This window comes from Rana temporaria, chromosome 13 (assembly GCF_905171775.1).
Source record: "Rana temporaria chromosome 13, aRanTem1.1, whole genome shotgun sequence".
NCBI classification, from domain to species: Eukaryota; Metazoa; Chordata; class Amphibia; order Anura; family Ranidae; genus Rana; species Rana temporaria.
The window spans coordinates 28,518,785-28,543,905 of NC_053501.1; the positions used below are offsets into that span (position 1 = coordinate 28,518,785).

At 42.7% G+C, this 25,121-nt stretch overlaps 1 protein-coding gene across 7 annotated transcripts in view; it reads right to left on the bottom strand.

Annotated features, from left to right (window-relative positions):
- Positions 1 to 25,121, bottom strand: part of KLC1 (kinesin light chain 1) — a 112,260-nt gene that overhangs the window by 22,003 nt on the left and 65,136 nt on the right. For 5 of the 7 annotated variants that reach the window (XM_040332351.1, XM_040332352.1, XM_040332353.1 and 2 more), the window contains exon 14: positions 1,138 to 1,268. In XM_040332351.1, the coding sequence (XP_040188285.1) occupies positions 1,138 to 1,268 (131 nt within the window). Of the gene's footprint in view, positions 1 to 1,133; positions 1,269 to 15,460; positions 16,110 to 25,121 lie in introns of those variants that run through there. The other 2 variants (XM_040332354.1, XM_040332355.1) reach the window with 2 other exon arrangements.

A 25,121-nucleotide genomic window follows, 5' to 3' on the forward strand; every position in this document is an offset into this window, starting at 1 on the left:
TCATCTGTTCCTAACCGAAGGTAATTGCTCCATGTGCAAAATACATGTAGTCAGATGGGGCCGCTTTCAGCCTACCATGCTTTTGTATAGGCTGAATAAGCCACAGCTGCTCATATGCATCTGTGATTGCAGCGGTCCACTGTATCCACAATCGTAAATGCCAATAGGTGAAATGCACCGCAGAACTTACCTCATTAATTAATTTCTAATGAACCAGCATTAGTGTTTAACGTTCAGTTTTAAGCTGCTATGGCAGTTCCTATGCCGAATAATAAAATCTTTCGGGATAGTCATTTAGAAATTCAATATACAAATTTACTACTTACAAAAAATATATTCTCAAGATCCTCAAAAATGTACTGGTCATTTTGATCTACAATATATTCTTCAAGGAAAGTGCAGTCATTTCAGCAATTAACTTCAAACCTAAACACCTGAAAGCACCAACTCCAGAGGTCACATTTTATACATGAAGATTGGGCTATGGAATAAATAGTATTTATTAGCTGTAATGTTCCTTTGAGCATCCAACCAAGAATTTGACATGCATCCTATTACTGGGAATGATCAAATGCTTTTATCCCGTCACCAACTACAAAAAATGCAGGTACAGCAGAGTCTCTGAAATGCTCTTCTCAGGTCTCTTAGTAAACCCAGATATGGCATTCCATAGACTTGGTTGCATTTCACAGACAGTTCTGTCTGCAGTTTCCACTTGGCGCCAAAAATGTGAACGAACATTTCCTACTGGATAAGTAATAAATACCATTTGTAACACTTATTAGTCATAAGCAGGGAGTTTTGCTTTCAGGATTCCATTCTTTCCTGTTAAATATATTGAGTCACAGTGTAATATATATATATATATATATATATATATATATATATATATATATATATATATATATATATATATATATATATATATATATATCTGAACTGACCTTTCTTGGCTACAGTGCTACAAATATACAAATTAATAGGATTAAGAATTGTCTAACTTTTCCTGCTGCTTTGTGATCCCTTCATTTAAGTCACAAAACACAGTCTTAGGAAACCGACTACTTTCACCACAGTGCTAAGCTACAGGACGCACAAGCTGGGACACCAGAGGCCCTCCTAGAAATGGATAATTACCCAGGATTCTTTGGTTCACCATCTCGTGAACTGCCTCCTTTCAGCTTCCTGACCAGCTTCTCACTGCTGCGTCTTATGGAAGCGCGGAGTTTGCTAAAGGACCCGCTGCGTCTTAAAGATCCAGTGCCGTCCTAAAACAGAAGGTTAACATGGCATGAATATTTGTTCAGATATGGAATACAAGTAGTGCTGTGTAGCAAAACCACCATACAAGCTCCTTTGACTAACGTCAATAGAATCTGGTAGGTACCAGAATAGCAGTAGCACACATCTACCCAGAAACCTGTCCGAAAAAAGTATGTACAATTATGTGTTTGAATGTATCACCCAATAATGTAAATCAATACACTTACCAACATCCCCCGTACCATTTATCATATACCAACAAAAAAATACAATAGAGAACATTTTTTTTTTTTTTAATAGCCTGGTGGTTCCCTTTTCCGATCCAACGGTAGCCACAGACATACAAAATCATGTGATTAAAGTGGATCTCCCACGCCAGATACGTTTTTTTTTTTTATTGGCTATGTAAAACTTTAATTACCTTAACCTGCAACTCATGTGTCCTGTCCCCGCCGGCCACCCCCCGCTTTGCAGTGTGAAATAATAAGTTATATTCCCCCTTCCGGTGTAGGCACCATTTTAACTGTGGGCATAAGCCCACAGCCCAGCACTTCCTTTTCCAGGTGGATGCTGATGTCCCAGCATCCACCGCTAGATCTCGCGCGAGCAACGGTGACCGGCTTTGGCGTCTGTGTTGCCATGAAATCGCGCGATATCTTGTCTAACATGAGAAGAATACGATATCAAGGGAGCTATGAAACGAGCTCCCAGAAGACACTACGCGGGACAGGAAACAAAGAGAAACCCGAGCAAAAACCCGAGGAAGGCAGACCGGAAGACCATCTAGTTTTATGGTACTGTGAATATTATTTTTATTGAAAATATCGGTTTCTGCATTGTTTTGGAGCATTATTAATTATGCGATCATGTTAAATTTTGGGTGGAGATCCGCTTTAACAGTGGCCATCTAATCACTAGTGAAACATAAGGCACACCTTACAAAAACTTGATCGGTTTCGTTTTTGACCCTTCACCTTGGGGCAATGCTCATTTTTATTCCAATGAGCAGGCCGGTGATGGACAGATGACACAGGAGGTTACAAAACCTCAACAGTGAATAATGGTGCGACTATATTTAATCTGTGTACTTGCCGTTTAGCTGGCATTCCACTTCAGTCCTGGCTTTATATCAACCAGTTATACGTTTAGGTTAACAGTATTTGTTGGCTATATTGAGTTTCAGTTGCAAAATTAGGGGACATCAAAACACAACCTTATTTTAAAAATAATTCTGTCTAAAACAATCCAGATTGGTTTTGGTGCACATAACAGGGGTACCGTGTAAAATGATAGATTCTCAGCCATGTAATGGTGTAGCCTTCATCAAACTTCTCATAGGATTCACATTGTTCTTGCCTGCCTGCTTAGAGGATTCCCAACTTAAAATGGACCTATACTCATATGTTTGCATAGTCTTGATGGGATGGATAAAGCTTAAAAAGGGGTTGCAAAGGTTCCTTTTTTTTTACTTGCCACCTCTGTGTAAGGGTTTTGCACAGCGTGGCCCCAATCTTCCTCTTCTGGGGTCCCCTACCGATGCTCCTAGCTCCTCCTCTTCGAGTGCCCCCACGGAGTGCTGCTTTCCATGGGGGCAAGCGCCTGAGTTCTGCTGCTGCATCCATTGACACAGACAGCAGGACTTGCCGCCGCCGCCCCCGATCCTGTGTCACTGCATTTTATTGATAGCAGTAAGCGCCAATGGCTCCTGCTGCTAACAATCTATCCAATGAGGACCCGAGACAGCTTTTTTTTGCATGTTTTGTTGTACCTTTAGTTACAGCTTTTTTCATGTGTTAGAGCTCAGGCAGTTTTGTATTAGTCAATAGAGAACAGTATCTGTGACATCACTGGTTGCTGTGTGCGATAACATAAAAATGCAAATACTGCATGTTTTCGCACAAACTAATGCAATTTTATGCGACTCAAAATGCTGCACTCTGCCCGATTTGAGCGACAAAAGAAGCCTCAAAACTTGTTTGGCTACAGGCGTTTGTGCACTCCGGTGTGAACAGACACCATAGAGAACAATCAATTTATTTAAGTCGGAAGCTGGGTACACACTAAATGGGCAACCGGTAATTAAATATATAGCACTGTATTCGTGACACCACACTGTTCCGGTTGAAGCCACTGTACTAACCATGCAAGGTTAGTACAGCAATATCCCCTGCTGAGCTATTGGGTGGGAACACACCTGCCAGAACGCTCCGATAACTGCCATTGGCTGAGAGCGCTGTTCAGGAGTTGGTCGGCTGCTGTTTTTCCAGCATGCATGTCCAACAGAAGCCAGCCAAAGAGTTGGCTTCTGCCAGACAGACTGACATACACACGAGCCGAATGTCTAAAAAAAAAAAATTTACCACCCGTGATCTCCCAACATTAGGCCCGTGTGTACAGGGCTTGAGCGTTATGTAGCTTAAAGTTTCAAGCTACAAAATGCTCAGGTGTGAATGCAGCCTTAATATCATTACCTTTCTAAAACAAAACGTTGTTGCAAAAAGGATTCCGTGCTGCATGTATAATATATGCCAATGGTAAAGAATAACCTCCAGCTGACATGAAAAGTGACTTCACACATCTGGCCAGCACTGAAAGAGGCCTGCAGCACATGCTTCAGGAAAGGTAGATGTTTTCAGTGCTTGTATTACGCCTTATTTGTCCACCCAAGAAAAGCAGTTAATGTAGCTTTTTGTTAGCATTTGGAGTACAGATCCACTTTAATGAGTTTGACACCGAAATTCCAAATAGCGCACCAGAGAAGAATGACAAAAGGAAATTCATGGGTTTGACATTGTGGCTTCAATAACCAGCATCAGATTCAATTCAGCCTGTCCCTCCACCTAAAATAAAACCAATTGCTTTGGGTGGATGCCTTATTTTCAATCACATCATCTCAATACAATTATAATACACCCAAAAAAATGCCATTGTCAAATGATCAATGGATTGAAAACATACCACATCCATATACCAGGTTATTGCGACCCTTATAGCTTTAGCCTATGTTAAGACAAATTAAATATTATTCTAACCTAAATGTGCATCTTCTAGATCAGTGAGGCTGGGGATTAGTGTCAACTGTTAATGCTTACACCTTTAAAAAGGAGGTATAAAAATGCAGCTTTAAAAGAGAGAAACCCATTTATGCAGGGACTTGTGTTAACCAGCAATGACAACCCCCCCATCCCACTCCAGACAATCAGATGTTAGAATAAACTTGTCATGAGGAAGACATGGAGGTTACCATTGTTGCCCATTTTGCTTCAATACTTCCACCAATAATGCAGGCAAGGACATCAGACACTCTTTTTTATTACTGTGTTTCCCCGAAAATAAGCCCGGGTCTTATATTAATTTTGGCAACAGAGGACACAGTAGGGCTTATTTTCGGGGTAGGTCTTACCATGTAATGTGTTGTCTTCTCTCCCCCTCTCTCTCTCTGACAGGAATCCCCAGTGTAAACTGAGTTAAAATGCTTGTAAAATCCTATAATACACTATTACAGTAGTATATAATGTACAATGTGTGTGTTTCTGTAATATAATTGTGCCAAATACCTTCGTTATAGCGCTTCTGTGACCCGCCGGAGCTCTTATTATATTACAGAAACACACACATTGAACATTATATACTACTGTAATAGAGTGGATTAAAGGATGTTACAAACATTTTAAAACTAGGGCTTATTTTCGGGGTAGGGCTTATATTGCAGCCCTCCTGGAAAAAAGAGATTTTTAATACAGCTTACCTGTAAAATCTTTTTCTTGGAGTACATCACGGGACACAGAGCGGCATTCATTACTATATGGGTTATATGGAGTACCTTCAGGTGTAGACACTGGCAATCTTCAAACAGGAAATGCCCCTCCCTATATAACCCCCTCCCATAGGAGGAGTACCTCAGTTTTGTAGCAAGCAGTATGCCTCCCAAAATGGTCCTCAAAAGAGGGGTGGGAGCTCTGTGTCCCGTGATGTACTCCAAGAAAAAGATTTTACAGGTAAGCTGTATTAAAAATCTCTTTTTCTTTATCGTTACATCACGGGACACAGAGCGGCATTCATTACTATATGGGATGTCCCAAAGCAATGCTTACAATGAGGGGAGGGAGAACATCTCCAAGACAAAAGGATTTAATTTAGAGATATACTCAAATCATAATAAATCCAACTTATTTGAGAAAAATAATCTTAAATTTTAAATTTAACTCAAAAAAAGAGGAGCCCCCGGAATCCGAGGGTCTCAAACTGCAGCCTGCAGCACTGCCTGCCCGAAGGCAGTATCAGTATTCCTTCTTACGTCCAACTTGTAGAATTTTGTAAACGTGTGGACAGAAGACCAGGTTGCCGCCTTGCAAACTTGAGCCATAGAGATCTGGTGGTGTGCTGCCCAGGAGGCGCCCATGGCTCTAGTAGAATGAGCCTTTAATGATACTGGAGGAGGCAACCCTTTCAAGCCGTAGGCCTGAGTGATTAATTGCTTAATCCACCTAGAAATGGTGGACTTTGCAGCTGCCTGCCCCTTCTTGGGCCCATCCGGTAGAATGAACAGCACATCTGTCTTCCGGATCTTCTTTGTAGCTTTAAGATAGGCCTTCATGGCCCTGACAATATCCAAGGTATGCAGCAACCCTTCCTTTCTGGAAGTAGGTTTAGGGAAGAAGGATGGTAATACCAAATCCTGGTTCAAATGAAAACTGGATATGACCTTCGGAAGGAAGGAAGGATGAGGGCGGAGAACGACCCTGTCCTTATGAAAAACAAGATATGGTTCCTTACAGGATAAGGCTGCCAGCTCCGAAACTCTTCTTGCGGAAACTATGGCAACCAAAAATACTAACTTCCTTGTCAGTAGAACCAAAGGAATATCAGCCAACGGCTCAAACGGTTGTTTCTGTAAACTTGACAGAACAAGATTTAAATCCCACGGACAAAGCGGGGATTTAACTGGAGGTCTAATACGTAAGACCCCTTGAAGGAAGGTTTTAACCAGCGAGTGGGTGGCCAGCGGCCGCTGAAACCACACTGACAGAGCAGAAATCTGTCCTTTGATTGTGCTTAATGCCAATCCTTTATCCACTCCTAGCTGGAGAAAACTTAATACTCTATCGATGGTAAATTTGCGAGAAAGCCATCGCTTGGACTCACACCAGCCTACATAGGCCTTCCAGACCCTGTAATAAATCACCCTAGAGACCGGTTTCCTGGCTCTGATTAGGGTAGAGATTACTTTCTGAGACAGACCTCTACCCCTGAGAATCAGGGATTCAGCTTCCAGGCCGTCAAATTTAGATGCCGTAAGGCAGGGTGGAGGATCGGACCTTGCGATAGCAGGTCTGGCCGTAGAGGAAGAGTCCAAGGGTCTCCCACTACCATCCTTAAGATTAGTGAGTACCATGCCCTTCTGGGCCATGCTGGAGCTACCAGGATGACTGGTATGTGCTCCACCCGGATCCTGCGCAGCAGGCGGGGTAGTAACTGGAGCGGGGGAAACGCATAAAGAAGTTTGAACTGATGCCAAGGGCAAACCAACGCATCGGTTCCGCAGGCCATCGGATCCCTTGAGCGGGACATGAACCTGTCTAGTTTCTTGTTGAGTCTCGATGCCATGATATCCACGTCCGGCACTCCCCATCTTTGGCAGAGTGCTTGAAAGACTTGTGGATGCAGAGACCATTCCCCCGGCCATAGAGTCTGGCGGCTTAAGAAGTCCGCCTGAAAGTTGTCCACTCCGGGAATGAATATTGCCGATATGCAGGGCACATGAGCCTCTGCCCATAGGAGAATCAAGCTCACTTCTCTCTGAGTGGCCTGACTCCTGGTCCCCCCTTGGTGATTTATGTATGCCACTGCCGTGGCATTGTCTGATTGAATTCTCACCGGGAGCCCCTGCAATTTCGACGTCCAAGCCCTGAGGGCTAGTCGAACAGCTCTGAGCTCCAAGATGTTGATGGGTAAAAGCTTCTCTGGCTTTGTCCAAATACCTTGGCGAGTGGAACCATCCACAATCGCTCCCCAGCCCGTCAGGCTGGCGTCTGTGGTCACTATCTTCCAAGCCACTGGGCTGAAAGACCTCCCCTTCAGTAGATTCTGAGGGTCTAACCACCAACACAGACTTTGTCGGACTCTTGATGAGAGAGGCAACGGGATATCCAAGGCCTGTGGCCTTCTGCTCCATGCTGACAGGATGGCTGCCTGCAGGATGCGAGTGTGGCTCTGGGCGTATGGCACCGCCTCGAAAGTAGCCACCATCTTGCCTAGTAATCTCATACATAGGCGAATAGTCGGTTCTTTCTTGCTTAGAACCAGTAGGATTAATTCCTTGATGGCTTTGACCTTCCTCAGAGGTAGGAACACCCCTTGTTGTTCTGTGTCTAATCTCATGCCGAGATATTCCAACTGCCTTGTGGGCTGGAATGCTGACTTCTCTCGATTTAGGACCCAGCCGAACCTCTCGAGGTATTGGACCGTGAGGGCCACTGCTCGTTCCAAGCCGGGAGACGAGTGGTCTATGACTAGGAGGTCGTCCAGGTATGCTAGGATCGTGACCCCTTGGATCCTTAGCTTGGCTAGGATTGGAGCTAGAACCTTCGTGAACACCCGGGGGGCCGTAGCCAACCCAAAGGGAAGTGTCACGAATTGGAAATGACGCGAAGCCACCATAAAGCGTAGATATCTTTGATGTGGCTGATAAATTGGAACATGAAGGTAGGCATCCTTTATGTCTATGGACGCCATGAAGTCGTCCTTTTGGAGTGTGGCAGCTGCTGACCGCACGGATTCCATCCGAAATGAGCGGATTTTTAAGTATGCATTTACCATCTTTAGGTCCAAAATTGGCCTGACATCTCCATTGGGCTTTGGGATGATGAATAGGTTGGAGTAGAAACCCAGCCCCTGTTCCAGGACTGGTACCTCCACTATCACTTCCTGGGAAAGTAGATGATCTAGAGCCGACTTTAATGCGGCTCCTTTCTCCAGATCGTTTGGAATCCTCGACTCCTGGAAATGAGGAGGAGGAAACCTTAGGAATTCTAGCTTGTAGCCTGTGGCCACGGAAGACCGTACCCACTCGTCGGGAATGCTGGCTTCCCAAATCTCCGAAAAGAGTCGCAGCCTTCCCCCCACCTTCGTGGGTGGGGGCGCCCCTTCATGAGGTAGACTTGGGGGCTGGTTTTGCCGGCTTGCGAAACCACTGCCTCTTGCCCCTAACAGCCTGTCCTCTTGATCTGCTGTTGAAGCCGAAGTTTGTTCTTGCAGGAGGCCGTCGATACTGCTTGGCATTAGAGGGCCCCTGCCCAGGGGAGGACTGTCGTTTAAACGCAGGCCCCTGAACCCTCTTCTTAGTTGGCAAGAGAGTACTCTTGCCGTTTGAAATGGTCTGAATGTATTTATCTAAGTCCTCTCCGAAGAGCCGTCCTCCATGGAAGGGAAACCCTGCCAGGAGCTTCTTGCATGGGGGCTCAGCCTCCCAGCTTTTTAACCATAAGAGTCTTCTCATATGGATAAGGGATAATGATAAACGTGACGCTTGTTGGATAGAATCCTTGATTGCGTCTACCGTAAAACATATGGCTTTAGGGACATCCGAAAATTCTTCTGCCTGCTCGGCAGGAATAAGTTCAAGCATTTGTTTAAATTGATCCGATAAAGCTTGAGCGACTCCAATCGCAGCCACGGCTGGCTGTACTACTGCCCCTGCAGAAGTGAAGGAGTTCTTAAGTAGGGCTTCCAAGCGTCTATCAACTGGATCTTTGAAAACCTGTACGTTTTCTACAGGACATGTTAACGATTTGTTAACACATGAGATGGCTGCGTCTACTGCAGGAGAAGCCCATTTCTTGGAAAACTTTTCTTCCATAGGATATAAGACAGAAAATTTCTTAGGTGGAAAGAAAACCTTGTCTGGTTTGTTCCACTCTTGGAACAAGACTCCCTCTAAGAGAGGATGGATCGGAAACACAGCCCTGCTTTGAGGCGCCCTCAGTGAGCCCAAAGCTGAAACCGTCGATACCTGGAGATCTGGTACAGGCAGGTTGAATGCCTTATGGACCAAGTCCGTCAAGCCCTGAATCCACCAGCTCTCCCTCAGGGAGACTGCCCCAGACTCCTCTGTATCCGGATCTTCGATCCCTGAACCTACTTGGTCTCTGTCCAAGAGGTCGTCCAATTCCCCAGAGGAAAGGACCTCCTCTTCCGAGGGTCCGCGCACGGGTGACGGAGATCTATTCCGCTTACTACCCCGCATGGCTGCGGCTATCATTTCTCCCATGCTTCTCCGCATCTCATTTAAAGAGGCGAGTAACACCTCTTCCGTGACCACCTTAGGGTTGGGTTGACTCGCGTCAGCTCTAGCCCCAGACCCCGATGGCCCAACGGCTCCCTGTGGGGAAAGCAGCGGCATAGCTCTATCCGAGACCTCAGACTCTGCGGGGGAATCCCCACCTTTTGTACCCTCTGATCTTGATGCCATAGTACAATACCGAGGTACACCTGCTACTTATTGGTACCTGGGACTTATAATAGTTAAATGCCCAAACACCTGTTTGGGGAATAAAAAATGTTTCCTCTACCCTAGATGACACCTTTTTTTTTTTTTTTTTTTTTCAAAGAAAAACTTTTCTTCTTTTTTTTTTTTTTTTTTCAATCTAGGCAAGAAAAAACATTCTATCCCCCTGAGTAGTATTGCCAAAGAAAAGACTATGAGATGGAAAAGAAAACCAGCCTATTCCTAGGCTAAACCACAATCTTCTGAAGACTGTAGTATTCTTTCTGGCCACTGTGTGTCCTCAGCGCCCGTGCTTCCCTCCAGTCCTTCCTCCCTTAAGCCAGAGAAATGAATGAGCTGTGGCATCTAAGGAAGGGCCGCCCCTTCCTTTAAACCACTGACCCGCCCTTCCCCCCCAGCTAAAACGGCGCCAAATGCGTCTATAACACGTGCACGCGCACCGCGCGCGCGCCCGCGACGGGGGGTTGGGAGGAAGGGCCTCTCTGTTCCTGCAGCCGCAGGCCTGTGAACACACGAGGAGGTCAGCGTTTTGCCTGCCTTGCAGGCATGAGGGAGAGGACTGGATAGAGCATCGCCTGGAGGCTTGCAGGTAAGCATAGCTCTCTGACACACACATACACTTGTACATAAAAGGCCCCACTCACAGCTTTTACAACACTACCAGGGAGGTCACTTTTTATGGGGAACTATAACATATAGAGCCATCCTATCTTCATGATATGTGACTGGTTTGCCAGATGCAATGCATAACCTTTAGGCATGTCCCCTGTGACCTCCCAGAAAAAACTTGCTAAGAGCCAAGCCCCGCAGGTTTTTCCCCTTACTTACCTGCTCCATGCCGCAGGACTTTGCCAAGCAAGAGGTCCAATCTTCCCCCATCTCCGTGGGGATGTCTAGACCTTCAGGCCCTGGGAACCTTCTTCTTCCATGAAGGATCCACTGTCCTGGGCCCATACAGCACCCTGGCAAACAGAAAACATTAGGCGCCCCAAAGGTTTCTAAGTTCTGGGCCCAGGGTCCAGCTCTCTTAAAAAGAAAGCATTATGGGCTATACCCCAAGGGTTTGGGGTCCGGTTACTGACCACTTTAGCGCGCAGGCTTTTTTGGACAGAACCGGTAGCTCACCTAATCCCAAGGATGCGGAGGCAAGCTAAACCAAGACTAACACCTAAGACACTGGCGTAAAAACTGAGGTACTCCTCCTATGGGAGGGGGTTATATAGGGAGGGGCATTTCCTGTTTGAAGATTGCCAGTGTCTACACCTGAAGGTACTCCATATAACCCATATAGTAATGAATGCCGCTCTGTGTCCCGTGATGTAACGATAAAGAAATAACGCTAGGTCTCATTTTCGGGGTAGGTCTTATTTTCAGGAAAACACAGTATTCTACTTGTTTTAGGCCAGCTACTCACTGTTATGAAGTAGAGGGATAACAGACAGGCAACAATTTTTTAAGAGGGAGGTCTTTTTTAGCAGCTCCAGCCATCGAGTGATCTCTATGGGTTTTCACTACTGTAGCTGCATTGCACTGACATAAAAACAGATACTACTGGAGCCGTCCTCAAAAGGCTGTAGAAAAATCTGCACTCCATATACCCAAGGAAGTAACCCACACTGTTTAGCACAAGTCCCTCCACAATGTGGCAGGCAAGTTTAGGCTTGCATCAGCCCACACTACCATATTTTTGAAGCCATTGTGCAGAGATCCAAAAAGGTATAGACAAACCAATGCAGAATTCCAAAACCATGTCATCCAAATGGAGAATCAAGAGTTACATTTACAGAGCCACTGAGAATGTGCTTTCATTGATAACATGAGGATGCTAAACGGTTAAACCAGGGCTATTACAAGTTATTACCACCAGATGTGTGAGCTGGCGCCATCTGGTGGTGGCCGTTGGTATTACAAGTTAAGCATTACAAGTTAAACAGCAATTCTAATGTAATTTTTCACTATTTTCACTGCCATCTTCTTCCCTCTAATTAGAACCCCCAAACATTATATATATTTTTTATCCTAACACCCTAGAGAATAAAATGGCGATTGTTGCAATACTTTCTGTCACGCCGTATTTGCGCAGCGGTCTTACAAGCGCACTTTTTTGGGAAAAAAATTCACTTTTTTTAATTATAAAATAAGACAACAGTAAAGTTATCCCCATTTTTTTTTAATATTATGAAAGATAATGTTACGCCGAGTAAATTCATACCCAACATGTCACCCTTCAAAATTGCGTCCGCTCGTGGAATGCCGACAAACTTTTACCCTTTAAAATCTTCATAGGCGACGTTTAAAAAAGATCTACAGGTTGCATGTTTTGAGTTACAGAGGAGGACTAGGGCTAGAATTATTGCTCTCGCTCTACCAATCGCGGCGATACCTCACATGTGTGGTTTGAACACCGTTTACATATGCAGGCGCTGCTCACGTATGTGTTCGCTTCTGCGCGCAAGCTCATCTGGACGCAGTGCGTTTTCTGGCTCCTAACTTTTTTAGCTGGCTCCTAGATTCCAAGCAAATTTGTCAAACCCTGGGTTAAACGATACACCAGCTGTAATTTTTTTTTAGGACACATTGCTTACAGGATCTTGGGATTCACGCACAAGTGCTAATACTTTGGAGTTGGTTTATTAAAGGTTCTAAATACGTAAATTTTCCACTCAATATAACTCAGTAAATTAGGTGATGCTATGCCTCATTCAATCATGTGCAGGCACAAGTCCAATTTTTTCCCTCATTGCATATGAATGAGCATTTTTTTGGAAAGTTATTTTTTAATCTAAGACTAAGTGAAAATATAATTTGCAAGTAATTCTGCTCTGCACCTTTAGTAAATCAACCTCATTTTTACACAAATAGAAGCAGTTATTTCGTTTTGCTTGATTAGATTTATACATTTGCAAAAGCTCAGTCTCATTACTTAGAAAATTACAAGGGAACCTGTCCTGGGAGTAATGTGGAGCCTGCCACAGCTGATAACCTGAAAACCCATAAATCAGTATTCGATGACACATGGGCTTTGCTCAGCAAATTCTTTTACCCAGACATGTAGATTTGTATATTTTTGTCTTTGTTTGTTCACTTGTTCCCAGCGAGATCATTCAGATGTAATCAATGTTTGAATGTTAGAAATGTACATTCAATTATGACAGACTCTCAAAACAGCCTAAAGGTGTAAATTTGATTTTAAATCTAAAAGGAAAGCAAACATGATTTTTGAAAGAGTAAAAAAAAAAGACTGTTTTGTTGCCTGCTTTTTAAATACCAGAGCAAGCATTTTGTGGTCAGATACACTCTTAGCTGCTACAGTAGTCACTAACATTTAAGAACTCCCAAGACTCCTTCTATGAGTTCATGACCCATCAAGATGATATGGGCAATGTTTTCTGCACATTGGCTGGTCTGTGCTAGTAAAAGTTACCATAAAAAAAACACACTGCATCACAATCCTACAGCATACCAGAATGCCAGAGGCAAAAATAAGCTGAACGAACACCATTTATAGTAGTGGTAGTCACATACAAAGCAAATACGTTAAAAAAAATAAAAAAACAGAGCAGTTAGTACAAGACAGACATTTATAGGTAAGCTTTTTAAGAGAATAGTTGTGCAATTTTATCACAAGTACACATTTTAAGCTCTTCGAGGTTCTTCTCTTGTAAATTGTGTTAATGAGCTGTGCACAGTAGGAGTTTGCCATGTTATATGAATCGTTTTGGTGCAATCTCACTTGGAAATGGAAGTATAAATCTGGCAAATTTACATCACAAATGGCAGGAAATGTTTAAGATATTATCTTTTGTTCTTCAGTCTTTTTAAATTATTTTAAACCATTTGAAAAGGAGTAGTGATAGGTTATAGACCTTTGTCAGTCATTTACTGTTGTGTGGGAGGATTGGACATCATGCTCTCATCATACCCTGATACACACGTCACCAAAACCGTAAAGTGAAGGGAAAAAACCTGAAGTGTGGGTACCAACGCCATTTAAAAATGGGGGGGGGGGGATTATACGACTGGAGTTGGGCTTAAAGTGTATGTAAAGCTGAAAGTTAAATTTTTTTTTTTTAAAGTTTAGTATTAAATATGGAAGGGTCTACGAAGGGTCTTCAAAGAGTTTCAGAACTTTTCTATACTTCATCGCGTTAAAAAAAAAAAAAAAAAAGCATGGAAACTTTTTATACGAAGGGTCTTCAAAGAGTTTCAGAACTTTTCTATACTTCATTGCGTTAAAAAAAAAAAAAAAAAAAAAAAGCATGGAAACTTTTTCAAGAACCTCGTAACGTCGCCACCTTTTCCAAAACTACTGGTATTGGGCTTAAAGTGTATGTAAAGCTGAAAGTTTAAATTATTTTTTATTTTTTTTTAAGTTTAGTATTAAATATGGAAGGGTTTAGACTCTCCAACAGGATTTTATTGCCGTCTGTGTTCCCACTGGATTCACTGTATTGGTACCGGTGACCAAGGATAAACTTGTTTAGACGACACCCAAGAGGGGAAATTCCCTTTGCTTTGGAGAGACTCTTACTTCCCAATTTGCCTCTTGGACTGGAAGTAAAAAAGGGAAATTTCCCTGACTGGAGACATCCATCAAAAAAAAATCACAAACAGGAACTGTTTCTTATTCCATGTGAAACTTAAAAAAAACAATTAGTGGCTTTACATACACTTTATAAATGCAGAGGTACAATTCCCAAACTGTGAAGCGCTCCCACAATAGAAATGAATGAGCGGGGGCAAAGAGACATTTTTGAAGAGGCGGGCCATTTAAAAACAATTGGCAGGGAAATTTCTTAAACTATGGGACCCATGGCTCGCGGTACCTGGGCTGAGCCCCTTGGAACTAGTACAGGCTAGGCTACTCGGTGGGGTGTAGGGGCAGTAGGAGGCATCAGATAAGGTCCCTTACCTATACATCTGGGAGGATACATGGACAGTGGAGGGGTTGGGAGGATACATGGACAGTGGAGGGGTTGGGAGGATACATGGACAGTGGAGGGGTGGAAGGCAGGGAGCGGACGGAGAGCTGGCAAAATGGGTCCATCTGGTCAAGATGGTGTATAACATATGGGAAGTGTTTTGTGGATATGCTTTTGTTGTCCGACCAGCAATTCTGTTATTGTATATACTGGAATGCAAGATACAAGATGTCATTCTGTTTTCTGTTTCCCTGTAACTGGATGTTTTGTGAGCAATAAAAGCCTTTTGATTAAAAAAAAAAACACAATTGGCACCTTTCAGACTTGGCCAGCTTTACAGTCCAGAAGTATGGTGAAAACAGAAAATTGTTCCGACAAGCACCAAAAAAAAATTACATCTTTGACGCACAATAGTCTCTTCTTAGAACAGAAGGTATTTAAACATCCTATTCAAGTACAAATCCCAAAAATAAGAGTAATATTTCCATTTTCTGAAATGTGTTTGACAACTAGTGGGGAATAATCTCATTCTTGGGATTTGTCATGACATATAAATGCCTTCTTAGGCGTTTCTATTGTGGTACGCATTGGTTCAGTGTACGGCTTTTTGGTTCCTTTTAGCCCACCTCACCATAACCTGTTTATATTTTGTTTTAGTATTGTTAGAAGCCCATTCACAAAAGTCATCGATAGACCAAACATGCCTTTTAGGATTGAAGTTTAAGAAAGAACTATGGAAGAAACAAGGCAGAAGAGGAGAGACACAGGCTGGGGTCAGTTGGAGAGTTTATTAGAAGTTAGAAAGACATGTACACAAATCACCATACACTTTGAGGATTAGTAGAAGAAGCACAACTGCCAAAAAAGTCACACCAAGACTGAAATAGCTCTATATCCCATTAATACTCGTTTCGGAAGATCCATTAACATCCACAGTTGATGGTAACCACACAAAGGGTCTCCACTGACAGTATTATCAAGCTTTTGCAGTACATGCTTTTATTTCTACAGCGTACAGTTTCTGTGCAGAGGTCCTTGACATGCCACTAACGGACCTCAAGATATTAAATTACCTTCAGTAAAAGAGCAACTAGCTTAGAAGTGCTTTCCTAGGGACTGAATACACTGGAATAACACATCGCTGTATGACTGGATTACAGATCTTCAAAGCTAGACAAAGCTACACATGTACAGTGTTGAGAAGGGGAGGGAAAAAGTAGTGTAGGAAGAGGAAGAAGAAGTGTCAGCTCTTTCGTTGAGAATGGGAAATTTACAAAGGAAGTGTGTATGACAGCTCAGATGGAAATCCTACAAAGAGGTGCTAGAACACATCGGTCAGTACTGGAGAGAGAGGTTAAAGCTTGAGATGGAGCGCATCCGTCATGCAGGAGAGTTAGAGTCACACAAGGCATCTAGGCCTGTGGAAAGGAAATGAAAAACAAAAAGACATCTCCATGAAAGCACTGGAGGCTGCATTAGTGGATTTACCTTACAGACAAGCTCAAACAGTATTTCTAGGTCACGTGTTAAAATGCATTTTGAGGACTTGGAAGTGGGCAATGCAGACTTCATTTAGAACCTGGAAGCTCCTGGGCGATTATCCTCCAGCTGCTCTTCACGAGTCACACTTCATGAGTCAATGACCTATCGACATTCAAATGCAGATCAAAAATTCACGCTGGCCCAAAATTTCACACAAAACTTTAGTTGGAGGATGACAGCCCAGGAAACTAGCAACCCCTGGCTATGACAGCTCTTAATGCTTTCAGGACAGCATTTTGTCCCAAAATTGCACCTGTGGACCAGATATAAGCATTCAATAATTTACATATAAATTGACAAGCCAATAAATGACCTTAGATACAAGCCCTGGACATTTCTAGATGCAGGGACTGTGTAGCAACTCATCCTCAAAGACCACAACAGAGAATCAGAAGTTCAGTTGCAGTTTAAATCACATGCGGGTTGTTTACAATAGAAAACTGGAACGTCTTTGCAGCCGGAGAAAGAATGGGACGAGGAGGGGATAGATTTCAGTGCCCCTGTTGTAAACTTTAAGGATTGGTTCACACATATGCAAATTGGATGCATCCAATTTGCATCACAGGAGTGTTTGAACGGCTATCGATGGAGCCGGTTCACAGCTCCAGGGCGGCCACGGTCCACATTTAAAAAGGGTCCTGTGCATCTTTGGTTTCGATTTAGGTGCAAATTTAGGCAAAAATTCGGACCTAATTTGCACTCGAAATCGGTGAACAAGGACATACCGGACCCCATGCTGTGGGTTGCAGCATATGCGAGCCCAGTCTAAAAGGTTTTTTTTTTAAAAAAAAAGCCGAAGAGGTCAACATTGGATTGTGTTAAAGTCCATGGACTGCTTTTTAAATGCTTGAAAGTTTGAATGTCCATAACATGGCCACAGTTCCACTTTAAAGACTAAGGGGCCAAGTTATATAGAAAAATCTAATCGAAAATTGCTACCCATGTGTCGCTGTAATGGGCAATTGCTTCATTTTTTTTTCCTTCCGGTTTTCATAAATTAGAGAAACAAGATCAAATTGAAAGAAAAATCATGTAAAAATAAAGCTTTAACTTCTGTCCAGATGGTAGGGATTTGCACTAAGACTAGAAGCTACACATTTGCTACTACTTCTGTTTAAACAGAGGAATGGATTTCAAGAAAACAAAGGAATGAAAAGGAGCAAACCAGTTATTACAGTCATGGTACCCTCTTATATGTGCATCGTGTGTAAATACGTATAGTATAAAATAGCATGCTAGAAAACTGAATTATAAAGAAGGTCTATTGTATAATATCAGGTCCGCTAGGATGTAGGACCAGTTGATTATTCCAAAACATACATCAGCAGCCATAGCACGCGGCTTGTGAAGACCAAAGTTACTGACGAAAAGTCCATTAAACAGCTCGGTCTCTTCTTGTGTTCAAGAATTTCAGTTTGGCAACTATGGTTTGGATAATGGTTATTGGCTCTTTGATACGAGTCAAGTCACCATCATTTCAAATACTTGTACCGTCCAGACTGTTTTAACTGGTCTTTCAACACAAACAGGATAGATTTAGGACAGGATATCAGTGTAAGGTGAGGTGAGCATGTAGTTCAACACTAAAAACATGACGATGATAGTCAACATAACAAACATGCATGTCATGATCAGATCCTCTCATGCAAAGGTGGTCCAAGAAAGTTTCGGTAGCTTAGAGCACATTAGATCATTTCTCTTCCGTTCATAGACGGACACAGCCTTCATTGACATTAGGGTTATGACTCTCCTGGTAGGAAGAAGCATAACCCTAATGTCAATGAAGGCTGTGTCCGTCTATGAACTCAGAGAAATGGATTTTACGGTGAGTACAAAAATCCTATTTTCTCTTCCGTTCATAGACGGACACAGCCTTCATTGGCATTAGGGTTATGCTTCTTCCTACCAGGAGAGTCATAACCCTAATGTCAATGAAGGCTGTGTCAGTCTATGAACTCAGAGAAATGGATTTTACGGTGAGTACAAAAATCTTATTTTTCTGGCAAACATGGAATCGGCGCTGAATACAACCAATAAAGGCAGAACACCTTCAGCTACACCAGCAGAATCAAGGTTCCACCCAGATGTCCAGCAGTAGTGCAGATCAGACTGAAGAACTTTGCCAGCTACCATAGTGCTAAAATAAACGTGAGAAGCGCAGTAATCACACCCGTAATCAGAATTCATTTAAAGCAGAACTCCAGGCAGATAAAATTACCTACATTAGATTGCTTTTTATGCAAAACATTCATAAGTATATAATTCTACCTCTGGGTTAGTGGTAAACTGGAAGAGGAAGGGTCAGCACTATAAGCCAATAAGGGCTCTATTGCTTTTGGGGGAACAGGTTTACAAAAAGGGGGTTAGTGAGGTGTTAAAGTGTCACTACACCTACAACAGTAAAATCAGTCTGTATATGCAGTAAAGCATGCTGGTTATAGTCACTGTGGAACCTAATGGGTTAATTCTCTGCATTGTGTAAAAAGGCCGTTTGATCCTGTCTTCTCTGATCCTCCCCTCCTTTCACTGTTTACAATCCATCTGCTGATAGAACAGAGCCTTAAAGGCACTCTGCACATCCTCAGTTTGGTTTGTATTGCTACAGAGTTTTTCTTTTTTTTTTGGAAGGGTGCATGTGATCAGTACAGGACACATCAGCACTGTCCAGACAGAGGGTCAGGGGTCATGCAGCCTAATAGCACAGTCGGGGGGGGGGGGGGGGGGGGGAGAATGAAAACTCCTCCTCCAAGCTTTAACCAGCGATTGACCAGACTCTGGTAGAAGTCACAAGACCGCTATATACTGCTGATGAGAAAAGGTATTTAGCCGTTTATATTCACTAAATATAACCAGATATAGTAAATGCAGGGTCCTGGGTTTAGCAACATACATTTTAACAATGTGCAGTTGCTTCATAATTGTCCAGTCACAGACATGGGAAGATTTTAGGCTGCATTCACACCTGAGCGTAGCGTTTTGCTGCCTTTTTTACCGCGATAAAACGCAGCGTTTTTTTACAGGTCTAGGGTCACCAATGTAAAACGCCCAAATTCGAGCGACAAAAAAGGGTTCAGAACTTGTTTGGGCTTCAGGCGTTCGGCGTCAGGCGTTTTGTAGTGGAGATGTGAACCATCTCCATAGAGAATAATGTATTTTTTCCCCTCTAGCGTTTTGGGGCGTCGCGCTTCAGGCGACAAAACGCTCAGGTGTGAATGCAGCCTAAGGCCAGGATTGTGCTGCTTAATGGCTGCGTAGTCTACAGCAAGGTCCAGAACATGACTAAGCTGACCTGATCACAAAAGACTGGTCGAATATAATTCTTTGGCAAGCATGGATTCTAAATGTGTATTCATTTGTTTGCCTGGAGTTTAGCTTTAAATTAAACCAGTACAGGTAAATGATGATTGTCTGCTATGGGGTGCTGCACTTTGCACACCATGCTTTGTTTTCTGCACGGTTTTATTTTATTTGCCTCCATGTATCCGAGGTCTTGAAGTCTGATTTTTTTTTTTTTTTTTTGGCGTATAATAGTTTTATTTAGAGAAGGGCGGTCACTCGCATCTGTGTCTACTATTTAATTCCTATAAATTGCCATTACAGTGAAAGGCAGTAATAAGCAAGAGGAACAATAGGCTGCATAAGCAGAAAAATAGTAGTACAGAGTGACCGTTCCAACAATCAAAGCTGATGGATCTGGTGGATCCAAGGCTAGAGTGTTCAAATCAGACTCTATTCTTTCACCCATAAGAAAGTGTTTACAGGCTGGAGGGGTTCACACACCTCATGCAAATTCAAAATGAAAGTGATTAATGGGAAACACAAAAGTCATGCAGATTGAGGCATGTCAATCAAGCAATATGGCATGCTATAAAGTTCATAAAAAAATAAAATAAAAAAAATGAAGAGGTTCTCCACACACCAAATATTAAAAACCACTTTCTTGTATTCAGAATATTATATATATATATATATATATATATATATATATATATATATATATATATATATATATATATATATATATATATATATATATATATATATATATATATATATATATATATTATAAGTTCTTCATTTTAGAAATCATCGAATAGTATTCTCAGACAAAAAAAACTCACTTGCTTGACAGGGAAAGATTTCAGAATGTGAACATTGTAAATCAGGTTACATTCCCTTACAGAAGATCGGACAGACGCTTCCTCTTCTGTAATAGAATGATCTGTGTGCCCCTCTCTAGTTACAACATAGGGTTGCCTCTGGGTAGCAGCATGCCCTGCACTGCAGATAGCTCAGATCAGTTTCCTTGCCTGGGGGGGGGGGACGTTTATAGTGCAGATTTAAGCTGGACATAGCGCTAGCAAGGTCTCTGCATCCAGTCATGCAAGATATTGATCAAATAAAAAAAACTTTCTGCATGGAGAACCTCTTTAAACTAATAATAAAATAAAAAAATAGACATTCGCAAATATCATTAGTAATAAAATTACATCTCATTGCTAAAGCCCAATTTTACCCATTTTCTTCCAGGAAAGTCCTAGGAACCAACACATTTGATACCAGAGAGGGAGAAACACTGGCCAGACATATGTGGGTTCTCCCACTCTTGGTCAGACGCAAGCTGCACAGATCCTTTCTAGAGCGTGCGGTATGGGCCAAGAAGTCAAATTTTAGGGCTCGATCACACCAATAGGCGAGTCTGAACAAGTACGTTTTGTGCGTTCCAGTTTAAAACATTTTAGGATAGCCTATTAAAGTCAATGGGCTACCCTATGTAATAAAAAAAGAAAAAAGTGGTGCCAGCACGATTTTTTTAAAACATGCTGTGCCAAAACGCATAGCACTGTGCGATTTTGTGGAATTTGGCAGGCACAATAACACACTCACTTGCTAGATGCATTGGAATGCCAATAAGAATCAATGGCACCCACACGCATCTGCAAAACAGAACGTTTTGTGTGCAGTGTGGGAAAATGCGCGATTTTGCAAGCGTTCCCGCACTGCACCTGATGCAAACAAGCCCTTATACCAGTAGTGATGCAAGGTGATCTTGCCATTAAATCCCACAAGCAGGTTGTAAAAGCATCAGCTAGGGAAATTATGCCATGCTAGACACGTGCCCGTACTTATTTGCGGCCATCACAGTATTGTCTACTATAGGTGGATCCACTGCTCAGATAAGTGTCCTTCAGTACAGACACCATTGTCTTTAAAAGCAGAGCTTTACCCAGAACAACTTTAGCAAGGAACATACATTCCACATTGAATTGTCAGCAGATCGGCCTCTTTAAAATCCAGTAATACCCTGCTCTGCACATGCTCGGTTTCTCTCTATTTTTAGGCACAGCTGATTTTATACAGTATAAGCACCTTTTTAATCTTTTACATAGCTATACCTGCAAAAGCGACCTGCCTGAAGTGATCTAGCAGGACTTAATTTTCTGACGAAAGTTCCACTTTAAAAGAGAAAAATCCCTCTGGTGAATGTGCATAAACGATGTACTTGAACAGGCATTTTTTAAGCAAGTTGGAGCATTTAAAAGGGGTTGGTAAAGGTAACAGTTATTTCACCTTAATGCATTCCATGCATTAAGGTGAAAAAACATCTGCAGATTAGAGGCCCCCCAAACCCCCCCCCCCCCCCTTTACCTACCTGACCCCTCGAAAGTCCTGCGCCGTGAATGCGCAGACTTCTCGGCAGTCTTCCCGAGTCATTCATTAGTTGATTGACAGCAGCACGAGCCAATGCTGTGCTGCTTTCAATCACATCCAAAGACGCAGCGGGCTGGTGGGCGGGGCCGAGTTATACAGTCGGCGGCTATGGGAGCACGCCCGCATAAACTCAACACCATACGAGCTCGCTCGCATGCATGCATGAAGGTTTTGAGTCCTTGCGGGGGGGAGCCAAGACAGCCGCCGAGGGACCCCAGACGACCAGGTTTGGGGCCACTCTGTGCAAAACGAGCTTCACAGTGGAGGTTAAGTATAACATGTTTGATGTTTAAAAAAAAGGTAACTTTAGTGATCCTTTAAGTAATAATGACCCTTTCCAATAGCCAGACTGTTAACACCTCCTGGTTAATTAATGCTCAGATGGATGCATGGCTTGCAAAACATAAGGCCATGGATGACCACCCTACCTGGCACAGGCTCATCATGGTAGCAAGAGACCCGCATGCTTGCTGAGCCTCCAACTATAGTTTTACAACGCCACAAGCTTGCAATGTAATTCCAAGGACTGAAGGTGGATCGTACTTTAAAAAGTTGGACACTTTTTAAAATACAATGCACCACCTATACCCAGTCACTTGAAATATCAGGTGTTGTCAACTAGGGTGCTGTGGCACCATCTCACATCGTATAAAAAGTTCACTCATCTCCTGTTACCATCTGCATCAGGTGCTCCATGGTGATTTACCAAAAATAATTATGAGCTTTAGCATGAGGCAATTGCATTAACCAGGTGAAGTCACTTTTTAGAGGTGGATAAAAATAAAAGGGTAACATACATAAGCAGGCAAAGTCATGCATAAATGTATCATGAATGTGGGATGTCACATTAAAACACAAGTATATGAAATGTGGTACTGTTTCCCCATATGACAAAATGACAATGTAAAATAATGCATGTATTACAAAACCAGTTAATAAATGCAATGAACATAAATAACTTCTATTTTTACAATGTATTGAAAAAAATATAAAAAATTCTCAGAGACCTAGAAATACTGTAAATTCTTTGTGTTAAATAACAAAATATTAACTCACCGAACAGTAACAAGCTGAAAACGGCACAACATGCAGAAGTACAGAAGAAATGAAGGGAAGAGTACAGTACACAGTATAAATCAGCAGATTAGGCAGTATCCATCCCATGCTTTTCATCGGCATGATATTGATTACAGGAAATTGCATGAAGGTGGAATATATGCTGATTGATTGTCCCATTGTAAAGAAAACAGCATGAAGGATTAATTAAAAGAGAGGGTAAATTAAACACATTTTTATTAGCCCTTTTTGGAGGAGTAACCGATTAGGGAATGATGGGCGATTTCATGGAAAGGGAAAGTAAAATGGTTAGAAAGAGCTGGAACGTGGGTGTCTCCAGAGCGCTGCATGCACCACCAGATTTGCTTTATAATTTCCAGACAAACTAGAACCTGTGATTGGGCATGCTGCAAGGCCACAACAGAATTCATATGGTCAGGATCTGGAGTATTAGGGGTTGCAGTCGGCAAAAATAAATAAATAAAAATCATAGGTTCTATAACCTTTCACTAAGAATGGGCTTGTGCGTGTTGGGGATCCAAGTTCCAACCCACCTACCTACCTAATCCATCCCACCAGGAAGCCGACACGGCAGCAAGACATTTCAGGCTCCGCAGCTGCACAGATCAGGAAATGTCTAAGGCCCCTTGCACACTGGGGCGTTTTTCATGCGGTACAGCGCTAAAAATAGCGCTGCTATACCGCATGAAAAATCATGCCCTGTAGTGTTCAATGTGAAAGCCCGAAGGCTTTCACATTGAAGCGGTGCGCTAGCAGGAGCGCACCAAAAGTCCTGCTAGCCGCATCTTTACCTTGAAATCAATGGGAAAGCGCGGTAATACCGCCCGCAACGTGGGCTGTATTAACCCTTTTTCGGCCGCTAGCGGGGGTTAAAACCTCACCGACACCCGAATATCGCGGTAAATACGACGGTATAGCTACAAATAGCGCGGCTATACCGTCACCGCGGCTGCACGCCTCAGTGTGAAAGCAGCCTAACTGTCTGTGTCTAGCGATGTGCCATGTCGGCTTCCTGGCGGGATTGGGCAGGTGGGTTGGGACTAGGATCCTGAAGACACCCAAGCCCATCTTCTACTCCTCACTACTATCCAGAACTTAAAATAAAAATAAAGTATTTAACTTTACGCTCTGTACACATGGACCAACTATTGGGTGGTATCGAGCAGTTCAATAGAAACCAGCTGACAATTGACCTATATATAGGTTTTGCAAGAACTCTCTTGCACAGTCCCAAGCCTGCTGCAGCCCCTCCAGCCCTCCATAGTGCCCCTCCAGCCCTCCATAGTGCCCCTCAGAAACCTCATCTCCTATAGGGCAAGTCTGCAACAGAGACCCCACTACTCCAAAACCCCCACCACCCCTTCCCAACAGTGACACCTAGCCACATTCAGAGTCATGCAGCATTTAAAATGCATATTTTGCATTCCCATACTTTTAATACATTTTATTTTTTGCTACTGGGAGGTATGGAAGGTTTTTGGAAGACCCTGGTCTCAAAAAGGTTGAGAACCACTGATCTAAAAGATCAAATGGCCTACATTTTAGTCACAAGAAGACTTGAATTCCATACTCCCATACAAAATAATTTTTTTCAAGCAAGGTTTGCTTACCATCCTCTAGATAGAATATGAATTTGGGGAGAAATCTGACAGTGTGAAGATCAAACGAACAACTAGCAGGATTAGAAGTCAAATACTACACAGACAACAGCACTAAGCATTACAAATGACTAACAGAGCCACCAGTTTCCAGTTTTATTTCTAATAACTAGAGAGCTACTCAGACTTCCATAATGCAGAAGCATTAACAGCAATGCTGAGCAAAATACAGCAATTCAAATTTCAGCTTACTTAAAGCCCAATTGAACACAAGTATAAAACGGTCAACAGGGTTCTGATGCAGTATAATGGCATGTGACCAGAGCCTTCTAGTTTAGCTAGTAATGCAGCCACAGCCATAGTAAAACAGCCTGACAATGCCATCATGCTGCTAAATAGAACCGTCATGTTCTGTTTTTGAAGCAGCAGCCTCTCTGCAGTGGTCTGACCTACCCCCTGAAAGAGTTCTTCAATCAACCGGAGACATGAGCTTTGCCGTCT